The sequence below is a fragment of the Syngnathoides biaculeatus genome, chromosome 10, assembly GCF_019802595.1.
Source record: "Syngnathoides biaculeatus isolate LvHL_M chromosome 10, ASM1980259v1, whole genome shotgun sequence".
Classification (NCBI taxonomy): Eukaryota; Metazoa; Chordata; class Actinopteri; order Syngnathiformes; family Syngnathidae; genus Syngnathoides; species Syngnathoides biaculeatus.
Window position 1 is genome coordinate 12,874,772 of NC_084649.1, and position 26,656 is coordinate 12,901,427.

The window sequence follows — 26,656 nt, forward strand, 5'->3', positions numbered from 1 at the left end:
AGAATATGCAAACACATACCAAACACATTACTGTATTAGGTACACCTACAGTACAACATCCAAGACAAGAGCTGTAATACGCAAGAAAAAATAAATGCAGAGTAATACATCTCCAAAGTGATGACTACTGTGTTTGTGACGAAACTGTACACGGGAGGATTTTAGGTTGAATTCCCCAAAACATACGAGAAATTTTCCACGGGATGTTTAGTAAACACACACAACTTTAAACTTTGTGTCAAAGTGTTCCACAGACTTAACATTTTTAAGTTTAAAACAACAATATTGCATTGATCCGCTAGTAATTTAATATTTTGTCGTGTTGGACAAACAAAATTCAATTGTGCAGAGCTACGTGACATAAAAACATGAAGTAACGTCAGTTTGTTGCTTTTTTGAATGAAGGAATTTGGAAAATATTTCCGTGGAAACTTTATATGGGACTGAACTAGAGATGTTGGGGTCATTTTGACCAGTTGCAACATAAAAGTATTTTTTTTAAGTTAACTTTTGATACCGCTCTTGTATTGGATCTCTTGTTCATGCAGGCGTGCCTAATGTCAGGTGAACAGTTCACTAGGTGTTCGCTAGAGGGCACCAATGGTCAAAATTACACTGAACAGCTTGAGGCTCATGGCGTGAGAAGCGAGACACAAAGATGGAATTCCTAATAAGTCTGTGAGGAAATCCTATAACTTCGTCCTATAATGGCCGCCATGCGTTTGTCTCGTTTCTTTAATCCGACATTCGACACTCTTCTTCAACAACTCGAGCCTTTGTGTTTGTGCGACGTCACCGGCATCCCGCTCTCATCCACACACCAGCACTGTCCGCGTTGTTTACCTCGAGAGGACCAGCACTGCACACAAATAAACAACACATTGGAACACAAATGTCGCTACGTAAACATTAATTTTCATTTATTTCATCACAAGACCATCTATCTAGCTGTAGCTGATATTCCTGCACAATGCGCAAGTGTGGTGTGCGTCTATTTTAATGTTCCGGAGAGAAACGCAAACGCACATTTACATTTTTCCTCCGAGCTTTTCTTACTCTCCCCTTGGTTACTTAGTACTATAATACTGTAGTGTTTCTGTTTTTGTTTTGTTTTGTTTTGTTTTGTTTTGTTTTGTTTTGTTTTGTTTTGTTTTGTTTTGTTTTGTTTTGAACTGCAGTTTTACTCAAGATACACAGTAACATATCTGTACCAAGCCACTGTACTGTATGTTACAAAATTTTGAAGCAAATATAATTTATTATCATATTATAGAAAAGCTTAAATAAAATAGACTGTTCATTTTTATACACGCACACATGTATGCATGCAGATAGATAGATAGAGAGAGAGAGAGAGAGAGAGAGAGAGAGAGAGAGAGAGAGAGAGAGAGAGATAGATAGATAGATAGATAGATAGATAGATAGATAGATAGATAGATAGATAGATAGATAGATAGATAGATAGATAGATAGATAGATAGATAGATAGATTAGATAGATAGATAGATAGATAGATAGATAGATAGATAGATATAGATAGATAGATAGATATAGATAGATAGATAGATAGATAGATAGATAGATAGATGGAATTTCTCATTAGACAATGATTTGTACAAATCAAAAAGTTGTACTATCTATCATAGGATGAAGTTACAGTACTTTACAACTCACCTGCTTCTTTCTAAAGAAGCCACGTTTATCACAGTTGGGCATGTAGATATCATGATGGGACTTGAATAAATGACTATCAAGACCTCTGATTAGTGTGGTTAGCAGCTTTCGACATGGGGCCTGTGAGGGGAGAGGATTTTTAAAGTATGACTAATCATTAACTGTCTCCATAGTGTATAATTATTATAGAAGAAGACGGTTACCTCCTCCGGATTCTCGGTGGGTGCGGGATCTGAGGACAGACAAAATATTACAATTGACTATTCAATGTGTTTACACCTACTATAAGTCATTGCAAAACACGTCCAATGAGCAAACTACTAATCATAAGTGGTGTTATTTTGTTTTATAATGGGTTTATCCAATAGCATTAAAAGGATTGGTTCTGAATTAAAACCCACTCGTTAGACAGACTTTAATACCAAAACTTTGTTGTTGCAGCACTACAAATTGCTGATGCATGCAGATCCATCAACATTAAATTCCAGGCACCAAGCCGAAAATGTTACCTGCTGTCTGGCTCTTTTCTGTCCAACTGATGACGCTGACGTTGGTGCAGACGCCCCTGCCCTCTAGTAAGGTGCGGAGGGGCCGCGGGTCATTTGGAGCCGGTGCACAACGCAGACCGCTGGCACAGCTCTGTGTGTAGACCCCACACGGCTCTCCAATGGCAAGAGCGGTGACATTTAAATCTCCCGGCGTATGCAGTTGGGATGGCTTTCCTTTACAGCCGGGACATCCTCTGGATGGGGCAGTTAGCGGCCTTTGGCTTGAAAGAAGTGGCTGCAGGAAAAGCAGCAGCAGCACATTCGTGCAAAGAAGCATCTCACACTTGAAAGTTGTCCAGGGCCTTGATTTGTTGACGCTTGTTTTCTCCGAGGACCTCGGAAGCCTCTTTGTTTATTTCCACTGAGCTTCGAAAGGTGGATAGCAATTTGCTCAAGCCAAGAAATGGTGATAATGAGGCTGACAGATAGCACTGGCAGCAGCTTTTAAAGGGCCGAACCAATGAGGAAAGGTATGGGAGGGTGCGTGATGAAGAATGCTAGTTTTCCCTCTCATTTCCACAGGGCTGAGCACACCCCATTTCTCCTCGTCACACAAACACACGCACACGCACTCATACCATTTGCTGTCTGTCATCTTGAAGGATAGTCATGTTTTCTATTCCAACATAAATCAGCAGTGGCAGTTGCTAATTCTCTGCTTTTGAGCCAGTTGAGATTGAATCTATCAGAAATCTGAATTGACCAATAAGACCACTGCAACAGAATACACACACAAAAAAATATGTATTTATGTATCAGAGTTTGGTTGCTCCAGTTTCAGTATTGTCATTTGAGTTTTGTTGGTCATTGACCTTGAAAACAAATGAAAAAAAAAGATTCCTGGTAAAATACCTTTATTATTTGATTTTAAAAGTAGATTATACACTGACCTGCAAAACCACAAAGATTTTGGAACAAAGGTTTCTCGACATGAACAAAATGAACCTCTTCCAAAGTGAGGGAAAGGCCAAACTGTGGAGAAAAAAAAGGATCTGTGAATGATCCAAACACACAAGCTCATTTGTGAAGCATGGCGGACGTAATGCCATGGCTTGGGCTTGTATGGTTGCTTCAGGAACAGGCTCAATAGTCGTTATTGGTGATGTACTGTAACTCCTGATCGGAGTAGTTGAATGAAGTGTACAATACCATTTTGTCTAGCAATATGCAAAAAAAAAATGCATCCAAAATAATCATGAGACGCTTCATCATGCAAAAAGACAATGACTCAAAACACACTGCCAAAAAAAGAGACTTAATCAAGGGGGAAAGTGGAAGTGGAAAAGTGGAAGGTCTCAAAGGCCAAGTACTCACCAGACTTTAACGCAATAGAGCATGTAATTTACTTCCTAAATAGGAGACTGAAGGGAGATACCCCCAGAAACAAACAAAAACTGAACAATGCTGCACAAAAGGCCTGGAATATCGTTTTGAAGGAAGAATGGAACAGTCGGGTAAAGTTAATGGACCTTTCCGACTGGTGATCTTCAGCTCGGCCCCCCCTTAGCTACAGTTGCCATGCCCCACAATCTTCCAAAATGGCGACTGAACATAACAGGTTTGAACTGGATTCTCTATCGCATATTCCAGATAATATTGGGGTATGTTTTTTGCCAAATGCGTCTCACTTGTCCAAGAGAGTTCTACAGAGAGGTCTCAACTATTTCACGTGAGGATATGTACACGGAATTAAGATTTTGGACGGAGCAGGACGCAATGTCAGAGTTACAGCGAAGCGTTGGCAATCGATGGAATAAAGTTTGACGGCTCACAAACTTCATATTGAAATCCAACAGGATAAAATAGTGGAATGCTACTGCACATGTAAAGCAGGGTGAGTACTTTTTACTTGGAAAGATCACCAGGAATATCGTTGTTGTCTTTATAAGTGAGTGGGTTTATTAATTTCACTCGGCTCTTAATTGAACCCAGTGCTCTGTCATAAAAGTTCGATGAGATACAAATGGGCAAATAAGACATTATTCTTGCATGACATGGCGCATTTATGTATTACGAACCCGACTCTTCGGCATAAAACATGACACATTTCATTCAGCAGGTCAGTGATACACTAACAAAGTGAAAGTTGTTCTCCTGCAATGTATATAATAATGAAATCCAACTCAGAGGAGATACTTCTCCCTCACTTACCTTTCAACATACAGCTGTGTATTTGTTGATATTGTTCACATTTAGTGGTACGTGTGCTTTTCCGCAAGCCTTAATCCATCATAGACACTTCCTCAACTGTGTTTTAGGCTTTGGAAAATGAATCAACTGGGCCCCTTGTAACCTAGCAGGATATCTTTCATCAGAATTCCACGTTCCCCAAGCGCATCTGAGGACCATTTTCTTCGTAACATTAACTTTTCCAAGCGCATGTTACTGACAACCAGCATTGCTTGTGGGACAATACGGCGAGAGGGGCGTGTCAAGCCAGGGTTTAAGACAATGCGGCTATCTGACTGGCTATTACTGTACGAGTGATTGACAGGTCAGAAAGGTCTATTGTCCACAGGCTTGATGGAGTTATTGCAATTAAGGGTTATGCCACCAAACATGAAATGTTTTTCACTTTATTTAATTTAACAGTCTGTTCCAATACTTTTACTCACTTGAAAATGGGTGGCTTCTAAAAGAATGCTCTGTCCTGAGCTGGAATTCTGAACTTTTGTCTCAAGTTCATTTGTCGATCTGAAGCCTAAATTCATCAGAATACAATAAAAACAAAGGAGTTGAACTTCCTGTTCCAATACTTTTTAAGGGGACTGTATTGGCTTTATTTTGCAGTCCACATTGAAATTGTGTCAAAAGGTGCCTAAAGGTCTTGTAACACATCATGTCGAGTCTACATTGTAGACTGTCCAACAAGGCATTAAAACTCTGGACCTTCGGTACAGCAAATGCCAACGACTTCACATCATACAACGTATGCATTGTATATTTTAATTGGAAAGCAAAATTGGTATTAGTGGTGGTTGGTATTTTTGTGTTTTATGTTTTGTTATCGATCTCATGTACTCTATTGAATCTATACACCTTTGCCTCCTCTTTTTCCTCGCCATCGTCATCTGAGGAAGATGAGGAGGACTTGCCATCATCTGAGAAGCTGGCAAAATAGCCTTCAACACATCCATGAGGGGACGCACCCCCTTATCCACTTCCTCCTCCTCATAATCATCGTTTTGCTTCTTGTACTGTGTGAGGTCACATGATCCAATAGGTGCGCTCACCACTATGTCTTCAGGTGTCACCTTCAAAATTTTACCGGACAACCCTGGAATACATGTTTGATGTCACTTATCTGCTAAGTTGCCACATCACTTTGCTTCGCTTCCTGGTCCCCAATTGACTTCTTGGTGACCTGCACCACCTTGGAAAACTCTATATTTGTTGCTCAGCGTATATGTCAGATAGTTGAAGATGGAAAAGGCTTCACTTGACTCTGGGAAGACTGACTCTGGCTAAGTTACGGTTTGAGCATGGTATGTTGGACATCTCGTGATCTCGTCAGGAACCCATTCAAAGCTTTCCCTGGTCAACTTTGCAAAAGGTTTTCATCTTGACAGCTGCATCTTTGTCCTGCATATTGCCCTCCTGACCCCATTTGGATGTGCCGGTTGTTGTCATCATGTGGTCATCTTTCTATTTACCGCACATGAAGCATGCAGGATGTGGGCCCATAAGAGATGAACGCTTGCTCAAACTCTTCCTTTTCCCTGCAGCGCTCCCACTCTGTCATGGATTCAAACTCTCACCCAGAGCATCTTTGTCTCCCAGTACTAGTTGTCTTAAGTATGCGTCATATCTGGCTTATGTGCTGGAATTCTTCTCAAAGGGTTTCCATGCTGGCGGGCCACCACCACTGTGGCCTGTGGCCTGTCCATCCCACCACCTCCTCCTTCTGCTGATGAAACAGGAGGGGTGGGCGGTTGCTACACAACTCAATCAGGTGGTTTCCACCACCAGTTCCCCCCTTTTGGGCTGACACCATATTGGGGTGTCCCTCGGGGGCCACATCCTCCCCGACCATGTGACATCTGGATGACCTCCAAGCTTCAGCCACTGTGTCACTCATGCTTGAAACATCCAACAGAGCCACCGGTTGATAGAAGTGCTGCACAAGGCTGAAGGGAAACGACATTTTTTTCTTTGGAATTCTGCACCAAGGTGAACTCTTGCAGGATTTTGCCAAGGTATGACTCCTCCTTTTTTCTTGTTTTGTAGGACCAAACAGCCATAGAGTCCATATGCAGAGATGTCCACCAGTATGGTGTTGTACTTGGACATGTCATCTTGCCAGTACATATCTTTGTTGTCGTCCTCCAACACGCCCATGCTGAACATTCGAGCCAGCCATGCCGCAGCTTCATGACCTTCGAGGCACTTTCCCAAAGAGTCTGCTGGAGATGTTAAAGTGGGGCGAAAACAGGTCCACTACCGTTTGGCGGCCTTGCCATACAGGCCCAGCGCAGAATCCAGATCACTGGAGCCTAGAAGTCAAGTGGCATGGCCCAATGTTTCTCTGTCTTCTGTCCCATGACAGCCTCCATCCTTCCTTGGATTCCACAGAGTTGTAATACCTTGACGAGAATCCACTGGTAAATATTATGTGAAACGTTTGGAACCGCCCCTTTTCGTGTTGAATCAGCTGCTCATGGAGGGGGTTGGGCTTACAGGAGGCCTCATCTTCTTCCAGAAGCTCCACAAGAGTCCTAGAAAGGCTTCTTTATACTTCTGCGGACGGCGACCGTACTGACCTCCCTGCAGCTATCCCGCGCACAGTTGGCCTTTATAATCGAGTGCAACCCACGTGTGCTCTTTTGAAAATGTGCTGCAGTTCCCCTCCAAGTCTGGGGTGTCACTACGGCTGGTATTGGCTACGAAACTACAGGGTAGAGTTTCCTCTGCATTTTGTGGCTAATTCCAGTGGACATTTTTTTATTTTCCAGAAAAAGAAACATAGCAACATCAATGCAACTGTGGAACAGTGCCTGCTAGAACAAGTGGACCTGGATGACGAATTATATTGCAAAATCGATCAAGAAAGCGACGGCATAGGTGGTATGTGTAACTGAGTAGCCTAGTACGTCATCACAGCATGTGACTAAAACGGACCAATCATGAGAGATGATCTCATGGCATTCTGCATGAATAATTTGTGCCACGTGTGCGTCAAGTGTTGCCTAGGAGCGACGCATCAGTCACTCCACACGCAGATTAATCCCCTTTGCAATTTCATCTGAAATGTTATTTTGTTACCTTGCATTTTCATTTTTGCTGACGTTTGAAAAGCCAATCAACAGGCCTGCTCTTAATGCCCCACACTCAGACCAGGACAATTTTTTAAATGAGTTTTTAGAAATTACAGACATTGAGATTTTCTAGGAACTATGTAGACACTGACAGAGATTTATTGAACTAAAGTATTGTATAGTGTGTTGCGGGCTCGGTGCAGGTGGGCGTGTGTATTGATGTGTGGGTGAGACGGACTGCACTTGGATTTGGTGAGAGGCGAGTGTGAGAGAAAAAGAAAAAGTTTGATTCACAGCGACCGGGGAAGTGGTGTGTGCTAAGAGCCAATAAAGTGAGTATAACAGCGAGTCGATGCTCCGTGTTATTACTACTCCCACCATCGAGCTTCGGAGTTGCGACGCGAGAAGGGACTTAACCCTTAGGAAGACAACCTCGGCCCAGGAGAACACGTCTCCCCTGTGTCTCCCGACCACGTTCAGGCGACCGGAGCAGGAACGGTTAACAAGTGGTATTTATTCATTAATGGCAATTATTGTCCGAATCAATGTGATTTATCAACAATGTAATTATATTTACAAATAATAAAATTTTTAATGGTAATTTGACCAGATTTGTTATTTCAGAGGTGTGTATCAAACTAGTAGTATGGAAGTAGATTAGTGCCACCATGATTTGAATTTGAAATGTAAAGTGAAATTGGATTTGAATTTGAAATGCCACAGAAAATACGATTTGAATTTGAAATGTAAAGTGATCACATTTTCAATAGTTGCTACAATTCGCTGTCTAAAATTCACCATCTGCCACCAGGCAGAACACCCAGCCAATCGCAGTTACGCTTTCTTAGTCACGTGACCTCACACATTAAGAAAGCGTAACTGGGATTGGCTGTGTGTTCGGTTCTGACCTGTGGTAACCCACAGACCGAATTGTTAACATTGAGAAGTTACACTGAATACAACTATTGAAAATGTGATCACGTTATATTTCAAATTCAAATCCTATTTTGTGTGGCATTTCAAATTCAAATCCTATTTCACTTTACATTTCAAATTCAAATCCTGGTGGCACTAATCTACTTCCATATAGTAGCCCTTCCCAAAAGTACCTCAAAAGGCCCCTGCAGTATATGGTTCATACTCCTTCAAATGCTTCAAATATAACACAAGTACTGTATATATTGTTTAAACCGCTATACAATGGTACAAAGCTACAAAATATTTACATATTTCGGTATATTATCGTTATAAAGGCATCTGAAGTTCAGGCGGAGACAGTCGCGTGCACGTAAAAAAAATACTCACACGCACGTTTTGGTGATCAGCTGATCTGATTGGCTGCAGAGGCGGAACTTCCGGCAGCACCGGTTGGACAGTGTATACAGAGTGAAACTTCAGCAGCTGCCTTAAATCGGGATAAAGTCCGAAGAACGTCGACATATGGTTGGTCAAACAGTAAGAAAGTTGTAGACAAAAGCGAGAGTTGAGTTACTTTGAGTTGAAGGTGACTTATCGTTGGGAACCTGTCAGCTCGTTTGATAACTCCGCACCAAAGAGTAGCAGCTAGCCGGCCGAATGTAGCTTGAGGAATCTTATGTATTTGATGACAACCAAACCAGTGTCGGAATTGTACTTTTGTTACTCTGTGGACCTTTTCCAGTGGTTAACAACCAGTAATATATTACAAAACGTTGTAAAATAGTTACTTAAAAGTTGACAATTGGTTCCGATTTCTATAAGTACGTGACGCATTTGATAGCGGTCAAACAGTAAGTTACTGTTTAAGTAACTAGTAGTAAGTAAGTAGTTTTAGTAGTTACTGAGTAACTACTGTATACGATTCTAAAACTTGTCTGTTGTTGTTGTGTTTAAAAAAGAAAACGTCCTAGTAATGTTTTATTTACTCTTAAGAATTCTGACTAGACAGCGAATACAGTACGATTAAAACAAAAGTTTATTCGAATCCACATGGGGCTGTCCTTGAAACCTAGCCCACTATGTTTTTGTTGAATTATATCACTTTCTTGTAGTATGTCCTTCTATGTAATTCTAATGTTCTAATTGGTTTCTTAAGTGTATCTCATTGAGATCTATAATTGAGAGTTAGAGCTGTTACGTGTCATCGTAACCATGTTTAATTATTTAACAAAGACTGTTTATGTGTATCTGGGTGTGTAAGAGGGGTGCATCGGTCCCATTTAGAGCTACTTTTATTTAACTGAATGGAATATTTTTTGCAAATATATTCAGACACATATGATTTTCCCTTCTATTATAGACTCCTTAGTCACTGGTGGTGGTTGTTCACTCGGTTTAACTTCCTGTGCAAGGCAGTGTGGGTTCAATTCCCACTCAGTTACTGTGTGCATAGTTGCCGGTCTTTATATGTGCCCTGTGATTGACGGGGGACCACTCCAGGGAGTGGTCCGTCATTGCCCTACGTTAGCAAGATGAGTGGTATAGAAATTAGATGGTGAAATATGGTTGTTTGCGTTGTCGGTCTTGTTTGTGTACATCTGAATGAACCAATGTATTTCTTTGCGTTTCAGATTGTGATGATTCTCACAAATGGAAGACATCAACCTCCATTATCGCTTTTTGAACTGGAGAAGGCGCATTCGAGAAATTCGTGAAGTACGACCAGTGCGCTACCGAGAACGCCTGAAAAGAATGCTGAGGGATGGAGATGTGCTGAGGTAACATTTAATGAGAGCGTACCACTGCACTGATTTCTTTCACCATAAAAGAACTCCTCTTGGGTTTCCCCATCATGCCTTTGTTATATTCCACACATCAAAGTGTTCAGCGATAGTCAGTTCTTTTATGTATTTATTCTGTTTGCAGGTACCATGGGAATTCAGATGAAGTTGGCTGTTTTGTAGCGGCAAGGCCATTATCAAAGAGAAGTCGCTATTTTGAGGTAAAAAAAACAAAGTACTCCAGTAAAATGCGACAAAATGCACATACAATTGAGTTGTAAATTAAATTTAACAATCTGGCTGCATACTTTAACTCTTGTATATGTTACCTGTTACAAAGCATACAGAATATTAAGGTTTCACCACAAATAAGATGAATTACCCAAGAAATTGCCCTTTGATTGCTTTTACAAAGTAGTCAAGATGTCACACTTTTATCCAGAAAGACCGAATGCTGTACAGTAATGGAATTAAATTGGTGCTAATGAGGCTTCACTATTCACGATTGCAAATGGATCATGTGAGCGCAAACACTTTTTTTAAAAAAAAAAAATAATGGGTTCGACACCACTTTGAAATTTTTTCTTTCAATAATAACAATAATAATAATAATAAGTCATAATACAAAATAAAATGCCTGTAGCAAATTACCATAAAAGTAATAATTACTATCCACATTAGGATGCTCATTATACGTCTGATTTGTTCTTCCATTTAAGGATTACGGGAGCCACTGTGCTCTTAAGAACCTTAAGTACGGCAGAAATATTTTTGTAACCTTGGCCAGATCTGTGCCTTGCCACAATTCTGTCTCTTGAGTTCTTCAGGCAGTTGCCCCGACATGCACTGTGAGCTCTTAATGTCTTATATAGACAGGTCTGGTTTTGCTAATAAGCTAATAATAAGCTCCACTCGGTATCATCAAACCCATTTGGGCTCCAATAAAGCTGTAGAACCATCTTAAGGATGATCAGAACATATGGACAGCACCCGAGTTAAATATGAGTGTCACAGCAAAGCGTCAGAACAATTATGACTGTGAAAGTATCACATATATTTTTTTTTAAGAAATGTGCAAAAATGTCAAAAATTCAATTTTTTTCTGTCAATATTAGGTGCTGTTTGTTCATTAATGAAGAAAAAGAATTGATTTAAATGATTTTAGCTAATGGCAGCAATATTACACAGCGTGAAACATTTGAGGGGTCTGAATATGCTCTGTACCGACTCTATATGCCATCCGTGAGGTGGTGCTGTAATGCTGTCACGGGAAGTCACCAAAAGCAAACATTTAAAAATAATACATTTAAGAGGTATAATTATTTTCATAATGCTTTGATCCCACAATATCTTTCCTCACCTTTATCATGCCACTAGAATCTGATACCATATTTGTGACGTAAATATATAATAATGGTGAAGAATGTGGATGGAGACATTTTTGTGAACTGACAATGAGGCAAACCTGCTTGGCAACAAAAGCCCCAATCTCTATCAAGGTAAAGATAATCTGACAATTGTTATTGTTGATGTTGGCCGTGTTAGGGGGTGATCTTGTAAAAACCGGGACTACCACATCATTGTCTTGGAAAGGTGCTTATGTGTTGTACACATGGAAACAGGTTGGCTGCGTTTACAAATTTCCTCACTCTGGGACTCTGTTTTAAAAAAACGAGAATATTTGGTCTCCCGAAACACCATTTTTGTGTGTGCGTGGGGTGGGCAGAAATGCTAAAATATCTTTTGCAGACAGTTGTTGCTTTGTTGACGGGGTCTTAGTTTTCTTTACAATCAATACATGTTTCCGGTTTTTGTCTGGCTGAAAATTTTTGGTATGTTATAGAGCAAAGTGTAGAAATGTACAGTTACAGTATATTGTCCACATTATCTCAATTGCCAAATCTCATTTAAATTATGTACGATAAATGTACAAATTTTGTTCTCAAGACGAGTCCCTTAAACTGTATTTTCATTGATTTGCATGGGTGAGCCTGTTGTTGAAGCTCGGGCCTGCTAAACTGCTCAGACTTAGTGCACTCAGTACCAAATATTCTGTCAACTTTTATTATAAGAAAGTTTTCTGATGCTCAGTGTTTGCTAAACTCTTGGTGGCAGGTATTGTACAATAATATGAAGTCATAATTATGGGATCGTGACAACACTCCCCTCTGTAGGTATGTAATGGGGTGTGTTTGGAGTGCTCTTCTGACAAAGACAAAAAAATTGGCTGCATTTGCGGTGGGGTGTTAGGCCCATAATTAGCGTCTCTGGGGTGTGTTCAGCAAAAAGAGCTTACTGTTTGTATTGCTGCTGGCCCGCAGGCTCATCTATTTTCGATGGAAGTCGACAAAACCGCCTTGATTTCAAGTCTGGGTCATGGAAGTGCTGTCAGTGAATCAGTCAGGGAAGTTGAGAATATAATTGGAACAGCCCCTGGTGGGGGATATAGATGCCTTTTATGGTATTCCACATACCCTTCACATTTTCCCCCTCTTCATCCACACGAGAGCTTATCGAATGATGCACTGTTACCGATGACCTGTCCCGAATTATCTTTTAATTTTTCGTGAATCAGTGCGGGTTCCATGCCATCAGTTGTTTCCCCCTCCCTAGTCTCTACATCTACTCTATAGAACAAATTATTTAATGGAAATCATCTGCAAATTGTTTAGATTTGAGAGACGTGAACTTGCAAGGTTGTATCACCAGAACATCAACATGAGTGTGCATGTTGCCATAGCAGTAGTTTGATCAATACAGGACAATATTTCTTCCAAGAAACAAAGAACATTGTTTCCCAATATCAACTTACCTCTCAGCTTTTCTTGCCATGTTGGAATCTTGGTTGTTGGCCTCGAAAAATTTACGAGGCAGGGTGTGAGCTCCGACTACATCATATGTTTTGTTGATCTGAACATTAATCAAATCACCTTCCAAGTATCTTTTCCTCCAAAACATTTTATTATCTGTTTCCCAGGTGGGTTTGAGAAGCAAAAACAAATATTATCATGTTATCTGAAAATGTCTTCATCTTCCCTCTTGGTTAAATTTCAAGCAGGGTCAGTTTCAGTTTATGTACTATATTATAGGGATAGTCTATAGATACATTAGATATATAAAAAACCCACCCCTGCTCAATTTTTTTTTGTCATATTAACTAATTACAACAAGATAAATAATTTCAAAATATTTTTCATCATTGTGACCTATAACCTGTACATTATGTTTGTCCATATGGTATTTGGAAGATTTTGTGATTGGCTGTTAATTTGAACTTTTGGGCCTAATTCTAAAAGGAATGTTTAAATAGACCAGAATACCACTCATGATCAAAAGAACACCATACCTGATACCGGAGGATGGTGATGACAGCATCAGGCTTTGGTGCTGTTTTTCTTCAGATGGAACCAGGACTGGCGATAAGGTGGAAGGAATGATGAGCAGTTCAAAATAGCAGTTACTGGTAGCACGAAACCTTCATGCTTCTTCTACAAAGCAAATGTTAGAAAAACCCTGGTTACGCATCTGAACTATATTTTGGATTCATCAAAGGCACTGTAAATAGGGGCACGTGTGTTTTGACCCCATTACAATGAGTTTGAATGTGATTGGTCAGTTTTCAACACAACCACATCCTTGTTATAAAAGGCTGTTGAGTCACATTATCTCAGTTTATTTTTTATTCAATTCATTTGAGTTGTGCAGGTGTACAAATGTAGCTCATTCCAAGCAAGGGCTGTCACTGTAATTATTATATTTGCGTACAATTTGGTTAAATAAAATGGCCACAATAATTTTTCTGGATTCGATAAATGGTCATTGTGGTGAGCCGGTGACCGGATCACACAGTTACGAGTTGGACTGTTGTGTCATAAGCCGCTACTTGGACCGGTGCCCTCATCCCGCTGTTGTCTCCATCCAATAGACTACACTTTTGCTCCATGTGGAGTGCTGTAACCTAGCGAGTTACGGAGCTAAACATCTCACTGCAGTGATGACGTTGTTGTGTGTTAGTCCCCAATTAGCAGTTAACTGTTTATTAAGCACGACCTTAGTGAAACATGTTATTTAGCAATTAGCTGACTACAGCGAACGCCGATCTATACATGATTGACAGCTGAAGGGCTCATCTTCACGGGACCAACCACGCAGTAACTGGGTTTACATGAAGACTTTTTTTTTTTTTGTCATTCTGATTGAAATCATTACAATTGAAGATCTGTGAGGGGAGATATTCCGATTGAGTGTGTACACGCACACTAGTCAGAAAAGCTGTGTGACGTGTACTTCACCGTGAATGTCACGTTATTCAAGTAGTCTATTCTGCACAGTAGTTGGTAGTGTTTTCATATGTTTATTTAAAAAAAAAAACTTAGGTAATTCAAAAACAAGGTCTCTGTCACATACGAGCTCCATTGAGAGCCGCCATATTTATGTCATGCATAAACGCCGGAGCACATTGACTACACACAGCATGCACAGACAGAGTGCTGCCGAGCTCAATTCCAAATGTCGGCATGCATGACGAAAATTTACTTCTGATCAGTTTGGCAAAAGGGGTGTTCCAATCCTGTGAAAATGAATGAAATTCCATTTGGATTCACCCTGCTTATTTCAATTGAGTACTCTTTGTTTGTTCCCACAGAAACTCTGCTTCGTCTTTTTAACTTGGCGCAGTTCATTTTCTTGATTCCTCCACCTCCAAACCATAGATTCACTGATGTTGAATTCTTTTGGGGGTGCTGTATTACCATCTATAACTGTGTAGCTGATAACCACAAATGTTTTGCAGCATACTGGTAGCATACCTACCGGAGGTGTGGCGGAGGTAAGCGTATGTACTATACGTATTGCATAATGCTCACTGAGTGGTTTATCACCGCCAGCGTACATCTATTACATCCCTGTGTCAGCGGGAAATGGTCTGACAGTCAATCACGTAGAGCGCTTACCAAAGTCGGACAAAATTTTTACAGCTTTTGGAATTCAACACACACACAAGGCGTATCGGATTAAAAGACACACTGTGGATTTTTGAGAAAATTTAAGGCTTTTAAGTGCCCCATATCATGCAGAAAATACAGTAATTGTTTTAGGAGTCTCCTTATTTTTTTTTTACTTGCTTAATCCAGGCCAGCAATGTGATCTCGCTGAACCTGGTAACCATTGTTCTTTTATGACTGCAGAGTATGTCTTCTAACATGGCTGTTCATCAAGTGAGAAGCTCCTTATTGTGTCAGTTTGGCTTTAATAATATGATGCATGAAAGATTCTGACTGAATCCAGATGGTATTTTTTGGCCCTTGTCTGTGGCAAATTCAGCTCATGGACTACGTGCTTCTGCCTACAAGAAGCATGGCAGTTGATTCCTGGCGAATGTGGGAAGTATGCTACTGTGCACAGAGTTCAAACTTGTTTCCATGTTGTTTTGGTAAGTTTGTAATTACTTTAAGGCAAATTAGTTTCGCTGAGCCAAATAATGGGCTAAAGTTAAACGTCCAAAGTCAAACGCCATCTTTTGTGAATCCTGAGTGAGTTCCAAGTTTATTCCAGACTGAATCTGTCGCTGTTTAAAACATGTAAAGGCCATTTTTGAGAAACATATTAATATCATTTATGTTATATAGGAATAAATGTTTTCCATTGTATAATAAAACAAATACAACTAAACTCCTCACCATTTGAAGTCACCTGACAGACATACGAGAAGGGAACTAGGAAAGAATTTGAGGGACAGTTCAATGCTAGTCATCACTGCTCATAATGTATGGAGGAGTCAGATCTTTTCTGATGTCACAGTAAGTTTTATATCCAGTTGGTTGTTGGATATGTTTTCTTTTGTCATCACTAGGGATGGTTATGTAGTGGTAAATATAATTTTTTTTTTCTAAAACATTTGGCCACATGTCATGGTGAGCATTCAACTTTGGAAGTTACACCATGCATGATTTATTGGACTAGATGCTAACCTGCGGCCGCAGAGGTAACCATGTTCAAACTTGCCGAGCACACCCACGCAGCCCAGTCTACCATGTAGTAATACGGTAACCACACCTTTTAACCTTTCCGCTTGCATGTGCTTCTTTCTTATGACTCACCGTGTGGGAGGCACAGTGGAGGAGGGAAGGAAGAGGCCATCTGCGTCAGTGGGGTCGGGAGCCTAATCAGTGACGCGGCCTCCTCGTTGATCTGATGTCAATATTTATGGGCCATCTGACAGTTTTGAAGAAAAAAAAATCCCTTCTCAATCACAAGGCATCTTTGAGAGATCTGTTGAAGTCATGGGAAAGAACTTAAAAGTTTCCTCTTCTGCTTACCCTTTGTTTGCCAGCAGTGCTCTGACTTGTGCGCTTCCATGTAGGACTTCCCAACAATCACGTCACACAGTCGGTATTCAGTTGCGATAACAACGACTCAGATCGGTGCCTAGCGCTCGTATGAATCACTAGTTTCAATGAGTGGGACATCCCACAAGATGGAAAAATAATAATAATAATAAAAAAAGAATAGGTATTGCATGACAGTATTTCAGGTTTTGTCACTGGTTCTCTCTTTAGTGATCATTTGCGTCAATGTCACCATGTCTTATAGACATCCCATTATACCAAAATAAGTAGATTTGTCACTGAGCTTAATATTCATTGTACTAAATGGATGATTCTCGTATTAAAAACACATTTGTCAGGCTCTCAAACCTTTTTAATAATTAACTACAATCAGGCAACGGACATGCAAACATATGTGAAGTTGTTGACAGATAGGTCAATTTTGGCTACTGTTTATCATTTACTGTACACACGGTGGACCTTCACTGATGCATCACTATAAACAATATCTGTCGTCTTCTTCCTCTTGACATTCTGTGAGCATCTGCCATTGGTCAAGAAAATGCATGATGGTGATGATGGTGTAAGGGAACGTACATATTGACTCATAATTAAATGACTTGCATCTGCGACATGGGTTCTGTTAATTCCGCTCAGAACCAACATAACTTATATGGTGTTCTCTTTTTTTTTTGTTGTACTGATGTGTAATATTCTAAACTGTTACTGTGGCTTCTTTTAGATTACCATTGTTGATACGGGAGTGAGAGGGATGATTGCTGTTGGTTTAGTGCCTCAACTCTATAAGCTGGACCATCAGCCGGGCTGGCTCCCAAATTCTGTGGCTTTCCATGCAGATGATGGCAAGTATGTGTGACTTTTTTTTTCTTTCTTTTTTTTTTTTTTAAGTATGCACTGCTTGACTTGTAGTCATGTTAAAGAGCTAATAACATCGCAGTTGCTTGCAGCTCACATGGCATTCTTTTAACTTTCTGTCTCGCATATAGGGAACATTGAGCCATAAAGGTACATGACTCTTATATTGCAACATTTTCCTTCAAATTTGGTTTGATATGGGTTGCGAAGTAATGTGATTTCAATACTTGGCTGTCACACTTCCACATAAAAAATCTCACAGTGGTGGGAATGGAGAAGATTCAACAGCAAAATCTCCTCACTGGCTCTGTCACATAAGTTGTCACCATACAGCAACATTTATCATTTCATAATCATTGCAATGTATAATTGTTGAAATATTAAATAATACTATAAACTCTCATTATCTCTGATAATCTGTATCTCCATCTCTATATTTGGTCTGGCCTCAGCTCTGTTTTTATGGTTGATTTCTGAAAATAGTGGCATCACATAATCACTGCGAGATGTATAAAGTCTTGTATTTTGGCAGGCTGTACAACGGCAACACTGTAGGGCAACAATTTGGTCCTAAATGCTGTAGAGGGGACCGAATCGGTTGTGGAATATCCCTGGACTCTGAGGATGGACAGTTGACTGTTTTTTTTACCAAGAATGGTAAAGAAGTAAGTCCAGTACCCTGAAGATCACTCGTACTTAGTTGACTTCAGTTGCCTGATGTTGGGCCCAATACTATGAGATTGTGAATGTTTCCAGGTTGGCAGCTTGGACATGCCAGCAGCTGAAGCTCTCTACCCTGCGGTAGGAATGCACTCGCTAGGGGAGGAAGTACTGTTGGACCTACATGCTGAGTGGAAAATGGAGGAGGATGATGGACTGATGATAGTAGACAGCCATGAAGATGACTGGGGCCGCCTCCATGATATTAGAGTTTCGGGCACTGTAAGTAATGATAAACACGTAGAGGAGGATTTGAAAAAGAGGTCTTCCTTTTGGTATGGCTGTGGCCGTTGCACAGTCTCAGTCAGTAGGTCACAGTTTGAATCCCACCGCGGCGTAAAATATTCGGTACATTTACTCAACACTGTCAAGATATTTGCGTATTGTAGTGAAGCCCTAAACCACTTGGGCCAGGGGTGTTAAAGTCATATTTGTTGCAGGCCAGAGTGTTATGGTTTTTCTGAGAGGGACGTCATGACTGTGGAACCACATACCGTAATTCCCGGCCTACAGAGCGGACCTGGTTATAAGCCTTAGCCAGTACATTTGTAAAGGAAATACCATTTGGTACATACATACGCTGCAGCTTTGTAGAAACTGCAAGTGCCCACATTGAAACACGAGATATTTACAGAGGAATACGGTACACCGAGAGTTTTAACGCTAGCGGCACACTAACAGACCCGGTTAAAAAAAAAAAAAATACTGGTAAAAATCACAGAGACATAGCAGTAATATGCTAGCACAGCGTTAACAGGGCCGGACTGATAAAACTCACTTCCTTGGCACATATATTCCACCGGTCTCACTCTTACCTTTTCCGCTCAAGTGGCTCCTTGCGGCTGTTAGAAAAAAATGCATAAATTAGCTGCATGACCGCATAAACCGCTGGGTTGAAAGCGTTTGAAAAATGTCACGGCTTATAGACCGGAAATTAAGATATAATTACAATGTACAGTTAAACAACAGTTTTGTATGCCATAGTTTTTGACTTTTTTTTTTCTCAGAAATGATGTCCCACTTTTTATACATCATTTTGTTGTCTGTACAGTTGAAAATGGTCCAAACACAAAATGCATCCATCTTCCCACATATTGTAAAATGTGTTTTTAAAAGTTGAGAAAACTTGAAATTTTGGTCCAGAACAACATGAAGTAGATACACCTGATTGGCTTACGTGGGCTCCATGAATGAATATGGTGGGCTGGATCTGGATCTTGATTTTGAAACCAGTATGCGCGCGCGAGCGCTTGTCTGTCTGTGTGTGTGTGTGTGTGTGTGTGTGTGTGTGTGTGTGTGTTTGTGTCTGCGTGCGTGCGTGCGTGTGTGTGCGTGTGAAAAAGAGCCATTTGAGATCAAAATATTATACGAAAAGAAGTTTTTGTTCAATCATGAAAAAATTTAAAATGTAATATGATATAATTCAGAATAGATTTCATGGTCCTTGACAAGTTCTTAGAAAAAAAATACTTTCTATGAAGCTTTGGAAAATTTATAGAAATATTGCATGAATAAAATTTTGAATGTATAAAACATAAAACGGTTGAATATAATTCAGATTTCAATGGACATGGAAGTTCAAGGGTAGATAGATAATGCTACACTTCATGTTTGCATAAAAGGGAACACGTGAAGTGTGCCCCCGTGTCATTAATTACCCGTACTCGCCGCTTGGGTTGCACATCGAGTTTAGAGCATCGATTGGAACTGGTACTAACAATTCCATTTTCTCAAAATGGTCGACATCGGCCCAATTCCGCAGCACATAAGAGAAAGCTCTTCAAATGTATTGCAAAGAATGGCTTAATTTATTTCAATTGGTCTCAGAATTATTTATTTACTACAGGTATTTCTTTATGCAGTGGATACAGAAAATATTCTGACCCCATCAAGTTTCTCATTGTTATACTGCAGCCATTTTTTAAAGATAATTTTTAATTTTTTTCAAGACAAAGATCTTAACTTCTAGACATATATCCTATGGTCTGATAAAACTAAAGTTAAGGTGTTTGGAGAATTGTATGTAAACTTTTGACCTCAAAGAAAGTAGGATAAAATTCTCTAAAAAATTCTCTATTATTGTATTATCATATAACAATTAAATAATAATGGTGATTCTGACTCATTTGAAACAGGGGAGGTTTAGTCTGATTTGACCGTGAGACAAAAAATGAAATGTGTGTTTTTGCACAGTGTACGTAAACTTCTGGCTTCAATTGTACTTTTTGGGAGGTTTTTATTTTGTCGACTCGTGTACCATGAGATTTTGGCAATGTAGGTTTAATGTGCCTTAGCTATATAAACACAGCACACTGATGTCATAGATTAAAGAGGTTAGTTACTATGAAATAAATTTCTGCACTTCTGGGGATTTCAAATGAAAAAGTTCCCACTTTTTAAAAGACCATATATGAATCATAACTGAGTCAGTAAAGGAGGCAAAGCCAAATACAGAAGTGTTCAACAAATTCTTAATGATAGAATCAAATTAGTATTCTCCCGAGGTCATTGACCCTTTTACGATTCCCACCCATTTTGGAGACGTCCAGACTGCAGTGCTGGTGTCTGACTCAGACGCTGATGTGCACTAAATCTGAGCTCAATTATAGGAGGCAAGAGGGAATCACAGCTGAATAACTCTCAGGCACCAGCAAATAACCTGCAAGTCTGCAGTACCTTTTCTTCATGCGTGATTTCTACAAATTAGTCCCCTATCGTTTTATTAATGTCTGTTCTGTGTTACATCAGCACATATTCACACCGCATGCAAGCTGAATTCCACATGCACTGTCCTCAGGAGACTTGTTAGCTGGGGGGGGAAAAAAATAAAGAAACAGTCTTCTTTCTTTCAGTTCGCCCGGACGTCTGCAGGTCTTGAACTTGGGAGCTCTTGAGGTGCTGCTTCTTTATATACATTAAAAGTGCTCTCTGTGAATCTGTAGAACAGCCAGATGCTTATATGAAAGCACGGGGTTTAATTAGTTTTTTCCTGGTACGTTTTGTGTGTGTTTGTTTGTTCTCTCACCATGTAACTGTGGGTTTCTCCGCACACTGCGGTTTCCTCCTACATCCCAAAAACATGCATTAATTGAAGAGTGTAAATTGCCTGTAGGCGTGAATGTGGGTGGGAGTGGTTGTTTGTTTCTTTGTGCCAAGCAATTGGCTGGCAACCAGTTCAGGGTGTACCCCGCCTCCTTCCCGAAGATAGCTGCGATAGGCTCCAGTACTCCCGCGACCCTAATGTGAGGATAAGTGGCTCAGATAATGGATGGGTGACTGTATCGACGGCACAGTGGTTGACTGGTTAGAGCGTCTGCCTCATCATTCTGAGGACCATTCACCATGCTGCTATATACAATATCTACAGTGAAGAACATAAGTATTTGAACACCCTGCTATATTGCAAGTTCTCCCACTTAGACATCATGGAGGTGTCTGAAATTTTCATCAAAGGTGCATGTCCACTGTGAGAGAGAGACTCTTAAAAAGAAAACTCCAAAAATCATGTAATCAATGTATGACTTTTTTAAATTATTTATTTGTGTGTTACAGCTGAAAATAAGTATTTGAACACCTGAGAAAAACACTGTTAATATTTGGTACAGTGGCCTTTGTTTGCAATTACAGAGGTCAAACGTTTCCTGTAGGTTTTCACTAGGTTTGCACACACTGCAGGACAGATTTTGGCTCACTCCTCCACACAGATCTTTTCTAGGTCAGACAAGTTTCTGGGCTGTCGCTGAGAAACACAGAGTTTCCGCTCCCTCCAAAGATTTTTTTTATTGGGTTTAGGTCTGGAGACTGGCTCGGCCACGTCAGAACTTTGATATGCTTCTTACGGCGCCACTCCTTGGTTTTCCTGGCTGTGTGCTTCATGTCATTGTCATGTTGAAAGATCCAACCGTGACCCATCTCCAATGCTCTGACTGAGGGAAACAGGTTGTCCCCCAAAATCTCACAATTCATGGCCGCGGTCATCCTCTCCTTAATACAGTGCAGTCAGTCGTCCTGTCCCATGAGCAGAAAAACAAAGCGTGATGCTACCACCCCCATGCTTCACAGTGGGGATGGAACTCTTCATTCGTCTTCCTCCAAACACGGTTAGTGGAATTATGACCAAAAAGTTTCATTTTGGTTTCATCTGACCACAAAACTTTCTCCCGTGACTCCTTTGTATCATCCAAATGGTCATTGGCAAACTTAAGACGGGCCCTGACGTGCTGGTTTTAGCAGGGAAACCTTCCGTGCCATGCGTGATTTCAAACAATGACGTCCTAGTGTATTACCAACAGTCACCTTGGAAACGGTGGTCCCAGCTCTTTTCAGGGCATTGACCAAGTCCTATCGTGTAGTCCTGGGGTGATTCCTCACCTTTCTAAGGATCAGTGAGACCTCACGAGGTGATAAGTTGCCTGGGGCTCCACTCTGATTGAGATTGACCGTCATGTTTAGCTTCTTCCATTTTCTAATGATTGCTCCCACCGTGGACCTTTTTCAACCAAGCTGCTTGGCAATTTCTCCGTAGCCCTTTCCAGCCGTGTGGAATTGTACAAGTTTGTCTCTGGTGTGTTTGGACAGCTCTTTGGTCTTGGCCATGTTGCGAGTTTGAGTCTTACTGATTGTATGGGTGGACACGTGTCTTTCTGCAGCCAATGACCTCACACAGGTGCATCTGATTCAGGATAATACGTGGAGTGGAGGTGGACTTTTAAAGGCGGACTAACGGGTCTTTGAGGGTCAGAATTGTAGTTGATAGACAGGTGTTCAAATACTTATTTATAGGTGTGTCACACAAATAAATTGTTAAAAAAAATCATACATTGTCATTTCTGGATTTTTATCTTTAGATTTTCTCTCTCACAGTGGACATGCACCTACGATGAAAATTTCAGACCACGCCATGATTTCCAAGTGGGAGAACTTGCAATAAAGCAGGATGTTCAAATACTTTTCTTCAATGTATATTTGTGTGTGTGTGTATGTAAAAATGCTCAATTAGTATGTATTTTAGTTTAGTTAGTTAGTAATTAATTTAAGATCAAAATTGTTTTATTCATTTGGCCACACACAGTCTCTTTTCCTTTGAAGCATTATGACATTATTTCAATTTGCTCTACTAACACATGTTGGGACATCTAATCAAGAGAAAGTTGAAGTACTGACGTGAACATGTTATTTCTTCAGCTGCTCGAGTACACTGGCAAAGGCAAGAGCATTGTTGACGTGGGCTTGGCTCAGGCCCTTCGGCCACTCAACACCCGCTTCCACTATTACGAGCTGGAGATCACAGACGCTGGAGAGAAGTGTTACATCGCCCTGGGCCTGGCACGCAAGGTATGAGGCGCCTTGGGCTCTTCACGATCAGTGTTTGACAATCGGCGTTAGGGTGCGCGCTGCGGTCACTTCTCCGGAGCCTCCCTTCGACATGTAGCGCCGCTCTCACTGTTTCCAGTCTGCGTGTTGATGGATGAGGGAGGAAAAGCTAACAGAATAAATATTGTCTCATTGTGCCCTCATGTCTGCGTTTCCATCCAAAGCAGGTTGTTCCACTTAGATGCTAATCTGCCTCATTAAGGAGGAAAGGGCAGTCACATTGGGGAAACTTAGGTGTTGTTTGATTGCAAATGATTCACATTCTGGAAATGGGCCGTGTCTGAAAGAAGACCTGTTGAATGTTTACACATTATCAAACCATTGTGTCATTGAAATAACACTTTTGAAAAGAAGTGGGCCTCCGATCTGGAGATGTTCTGCCATGCGCTCATTGTTTTCAGTTTGTGGCGACGGCTAACTGACGCACGCTTTGCCTTGTGCCAGCTGTGTCCGGCGCTGCTCACACCCTGGGAGGCGGCGAATCTTTGTTGCACTTGCGCCCTCTCTAATCTCCTTCTGAGTCCTCTGGCGTTGATGCGCGTAGGCGTGTCGCGGCATCAGAGAATAGAGCTGTCGTTTTTCTGACTGATTGTTTTTCCCTTTGCGTCTGTTTTTTCTGAAACTTTTTTTTCTAGCCATCATTCGCTTTCCTTTTACTTCAATAACCAAAACAAAGGTATCCTTTTTCTCTCAGGGTAACAGTTTGTTCAGTCCTTCCACATTCTAGGAAAACTAATCAATCTTTGCTCCAAAGAACCTGCCTCTCACTATTGATCTTATTTGGATTGGTTTTTGCACCGTGTATGTTTTCACATCTCTTCACTTGTAATGTCTCACACTTGGCCTGGGAGGACCAATCAGCTGGTTACATACCTCGTCGTGTGCCAGTTCGATGGTTGAAACTTGTGACGTCTCTAACCGCATGTCAGCCGTGTTCTTCCACCGTGAGGAAAAGTCAAGGCTGATCATGTCAAAATTATTTGGAACAAAAATGTTGTAACCTCACCCTGCTAAATGCACAAATTGAAGGGTTGAAGGCTAAAGCTAGAGAGCGCTCAGCGCTCACTCCAAACTAGAAGCCTCTGCTGTCTTTCTTTGACAAGGTCAAAGCTGTCAAAATGGAAACTTCATAACTCTTAAAACAACCTCACCCTCCAGCGTAATATGAAGAGTTGAAGAATAATGTTTGGACAACCACAGCGGTCACTCCAAACTCAAAGCCACTTAATTCAGCACGTAATAAAATATGTACATATTTAAAATTGTCCTGCACATAGTGTGTTTTGGGGTCTGGTCGGACGTGACACTGAGGCCAGTTTGTGTCATAGTTGTATTTTTGAAGTACTGTGGTACTCCAATGTAGGATTGCCAAAAAAGGGTAGTTAATTTGGTACCCTGTAAAACACACGGGGCCCGATTTACAAGAAGCATTGAGTTCTCCACGCTGGCACTGTTGTGTGTGCTGGTTTGCACCTGCCTTTCTGGTGCGTTATTTAAACACAGACTGCAATTCATCTCGGGTTTGTTAAATCACATTGTATGAGCTCATTAATTTGAATACACTTCTCCCACATCAAGCAAAATGAACTATGCGCCATTTGGCAAACACACTCCTGGTTATGACCAGATGGTAGATGAGCTTCCGCAACTCTTTGTATCCCCAGTCAAGTTTGAACCTGTTTTTGGATGCACCAATCTTTTGTAAATCACGGCTGATATTTACAGGGCGAAAGGGAAAAAATACCTTTTTCATTCATACATGACTGATGGTGTACTGTCGTCCCACAGGATTATCCAAAAAACAGACATCCAGGTTGGAGTAGAGGGTCCATAGCTTACCATGCTGGTGAGTGTTGACATATCAACTGCATCTCTTAAAGGGCTAATGTCATGAAATGGATGATTTTTAGTATGTTATTAATGAAAAAAACGTCAGCCAATATAGGCCTGTGCATTTTTTCACCACAAAACATGATTTTGACGTATACAGATTTTTGTAACTCCCGCCATGAAAATCCTCTCGAGGGATTTGTTTTCAAGAAGAAGCAGGAAGCGACGTAAAGGACAGCGGCGCCCCCAAGTGGACTCGTTTGTTTCCATTAGTTTTTCCTCTGGGAAGGTAGCTCGTTCCTTCGTGTTAGCCAAAATGCCAGCTCATTGCATTGCTGCGAGTTGCTTGAACACTCAGGAGATTGGATTTACCCTTCATAAATTTGCAAGAGACCCGGTTCATTGTGAAAAAATGGATTGCACGGGTGCAGAAGACAAGAGCTTCGTGGGTTCCAAATAACACGTAGGTGTGTATACAGCTACTAAAAAAATAATAGTTTGAGGGGGACCACGTAATCGGTCTCTCGTAACGTAACAAAAGATCCACATACGAAATATGTCGATGTGCACGTCTGATGGCGTCGGGCTGCTGCTTCGCTTCGCCAGCGAAGGCTGCGGTTTAGGCTCAGAGTAAAGCGCCCTGGCTCGACAGTGATGTTCATCGCGTACTGTGGCGGCTATGAACAACCCCCTAAAGCAGCACGGCTCGGCTCCATTATATGCCACCACGGCACCGAAAATCAGCCACACCGGCTGAGGCAGTCACAGCTTCTGCGAAGGCTGCGCGTCGGGCTTTGCGGACGGGGGCCGCTCCTAAGAACCCAGCCGAGAATGTCTCATTCAGCCGCGTGCGCACAGTAAAGCACCCCGGCTCGACTGTGTTGTTCATCACGTACTGCGGCGTCTATGAACAACCCCCTAAAGCAGCACGGCTCGGCTCCATCATAAGCCACACTGGCCGGCTGCGATAAGCCACGATGGCTCATCTCCGCCGCAGAAGTGGATCGGACGGGGATGCGGTTTGGCCGTGATCGCATATCATCTGAACATGGGTCGAAGCAATAGTGTACTATTGCCCCGGTAACTTCACCCGTTTGTGTGGTGTTCTCCTTTTCGAAATGAGCTAACCTAACCCTAACCCTTGTCTCCCATAGTTAGGGTGCACCGCGTGTTTTCATTGGCGAATGTCCGGGTGACGGCACTTACAGAGGATGCAGCCAATATGGCGACCACTTGAATATCGTAGAATGACACTTCTGCAACTTTGCGGATGGATGACAGGCTCTCCGTTCACATTTATTTTTTCGTATAGACATTGAAGTGAATAATGTTGTGTATTTTTCATTACAATATCG

The 26,656-nt window shown here is 41.2% G+C and overlaps 2 protein-coding genes across 5 annotated transcripts in view; one reads left to right on the plus strand and one right to left on the minus strand.

Moving 5' to 3' along the window:
* On the minus strand, positions 1-8,818 carry LOC133507613 (insulin-like growth factor-binding protein 5). Its single transcript, XM_061832850.1, has 6 exons — positions 8,783-8,818; positions 3,113-3,194; positions 2,184-2,936; positions 1,878-1,906; positions 1,675-1,794; positions 1-859 (listed from the first exon to the last, which is right to left on the minus strand). Exons 3-6 carry the CDS (start codon positions 2,497-2,499, stop codon positions 761-763), a joined length of 564 nt encoding a protein of 187 aa, XP_061688834.1. The 5' UTR covers positions 2,500-2,936; positions 3,113-3,194; positions 8,783-8,818; the 3' UTR covers positions 1-760.
* Positions 8,776-26,656, plus strand: part of spryd3 (SPRY domain containing 3) — a 22,584-nt gene continuing 4,703 nt past the window's right edge. Inside the window, exons 1-8 of one of the 4 annotated variants that reach the window (XM_061832845.1) lie at positions 8,776-8,920; positions 10,027-10,173; positions 10,322-10,397; positions 17,245-17,369; positions 17,911-18,043; positions 18,135-18,320; positions 23,283-23,432; positions 25,260-25,317. In XM_061832845.1, the coding sequence (XP_061688829.1) occupies positions 10,046-10,173; positions 10,322-10,397; positions 17,245-17,369; positions 17,911-18,043; positions 18,135-18,320; positions 23,283-23,432; positions 25,260-25,317 (856 nt within the window). In that variant the 5' untranslated portion in view covers positions 8,776-8,920; positions 10,027-10,045. The other 3 variants (XM_061832847.1, XM_061832849.1, XM_061832846.1) reach the window with 3 other exon arrangements.

Bases quoted from the DNA above. Each gene is read 5' to 3' on its own strand.
- LOC133507613 (XM_061832850.1), bottom strand. From the start codon at position 2,499: ATGCTTCTTTGCACGAATGTGCTGCTGCTGCTTTTCCTGCAGCCACTT. The intron at 1,795-1,877 runs GTAACCGTCTTC...CTCCCCTCACAG, and splicing joins CCACCGAGAATCCGGAGGAG to GCCCCATGTCGAAAGCTGCT. The intron at 860-1,674 runs GTGAGTTGTAAA...ATTTGTGTGCAG, and splicing joins GCTTCTTTAGAAAGAAGCAG to TGCTGGTCCTCTCGAGGTAA.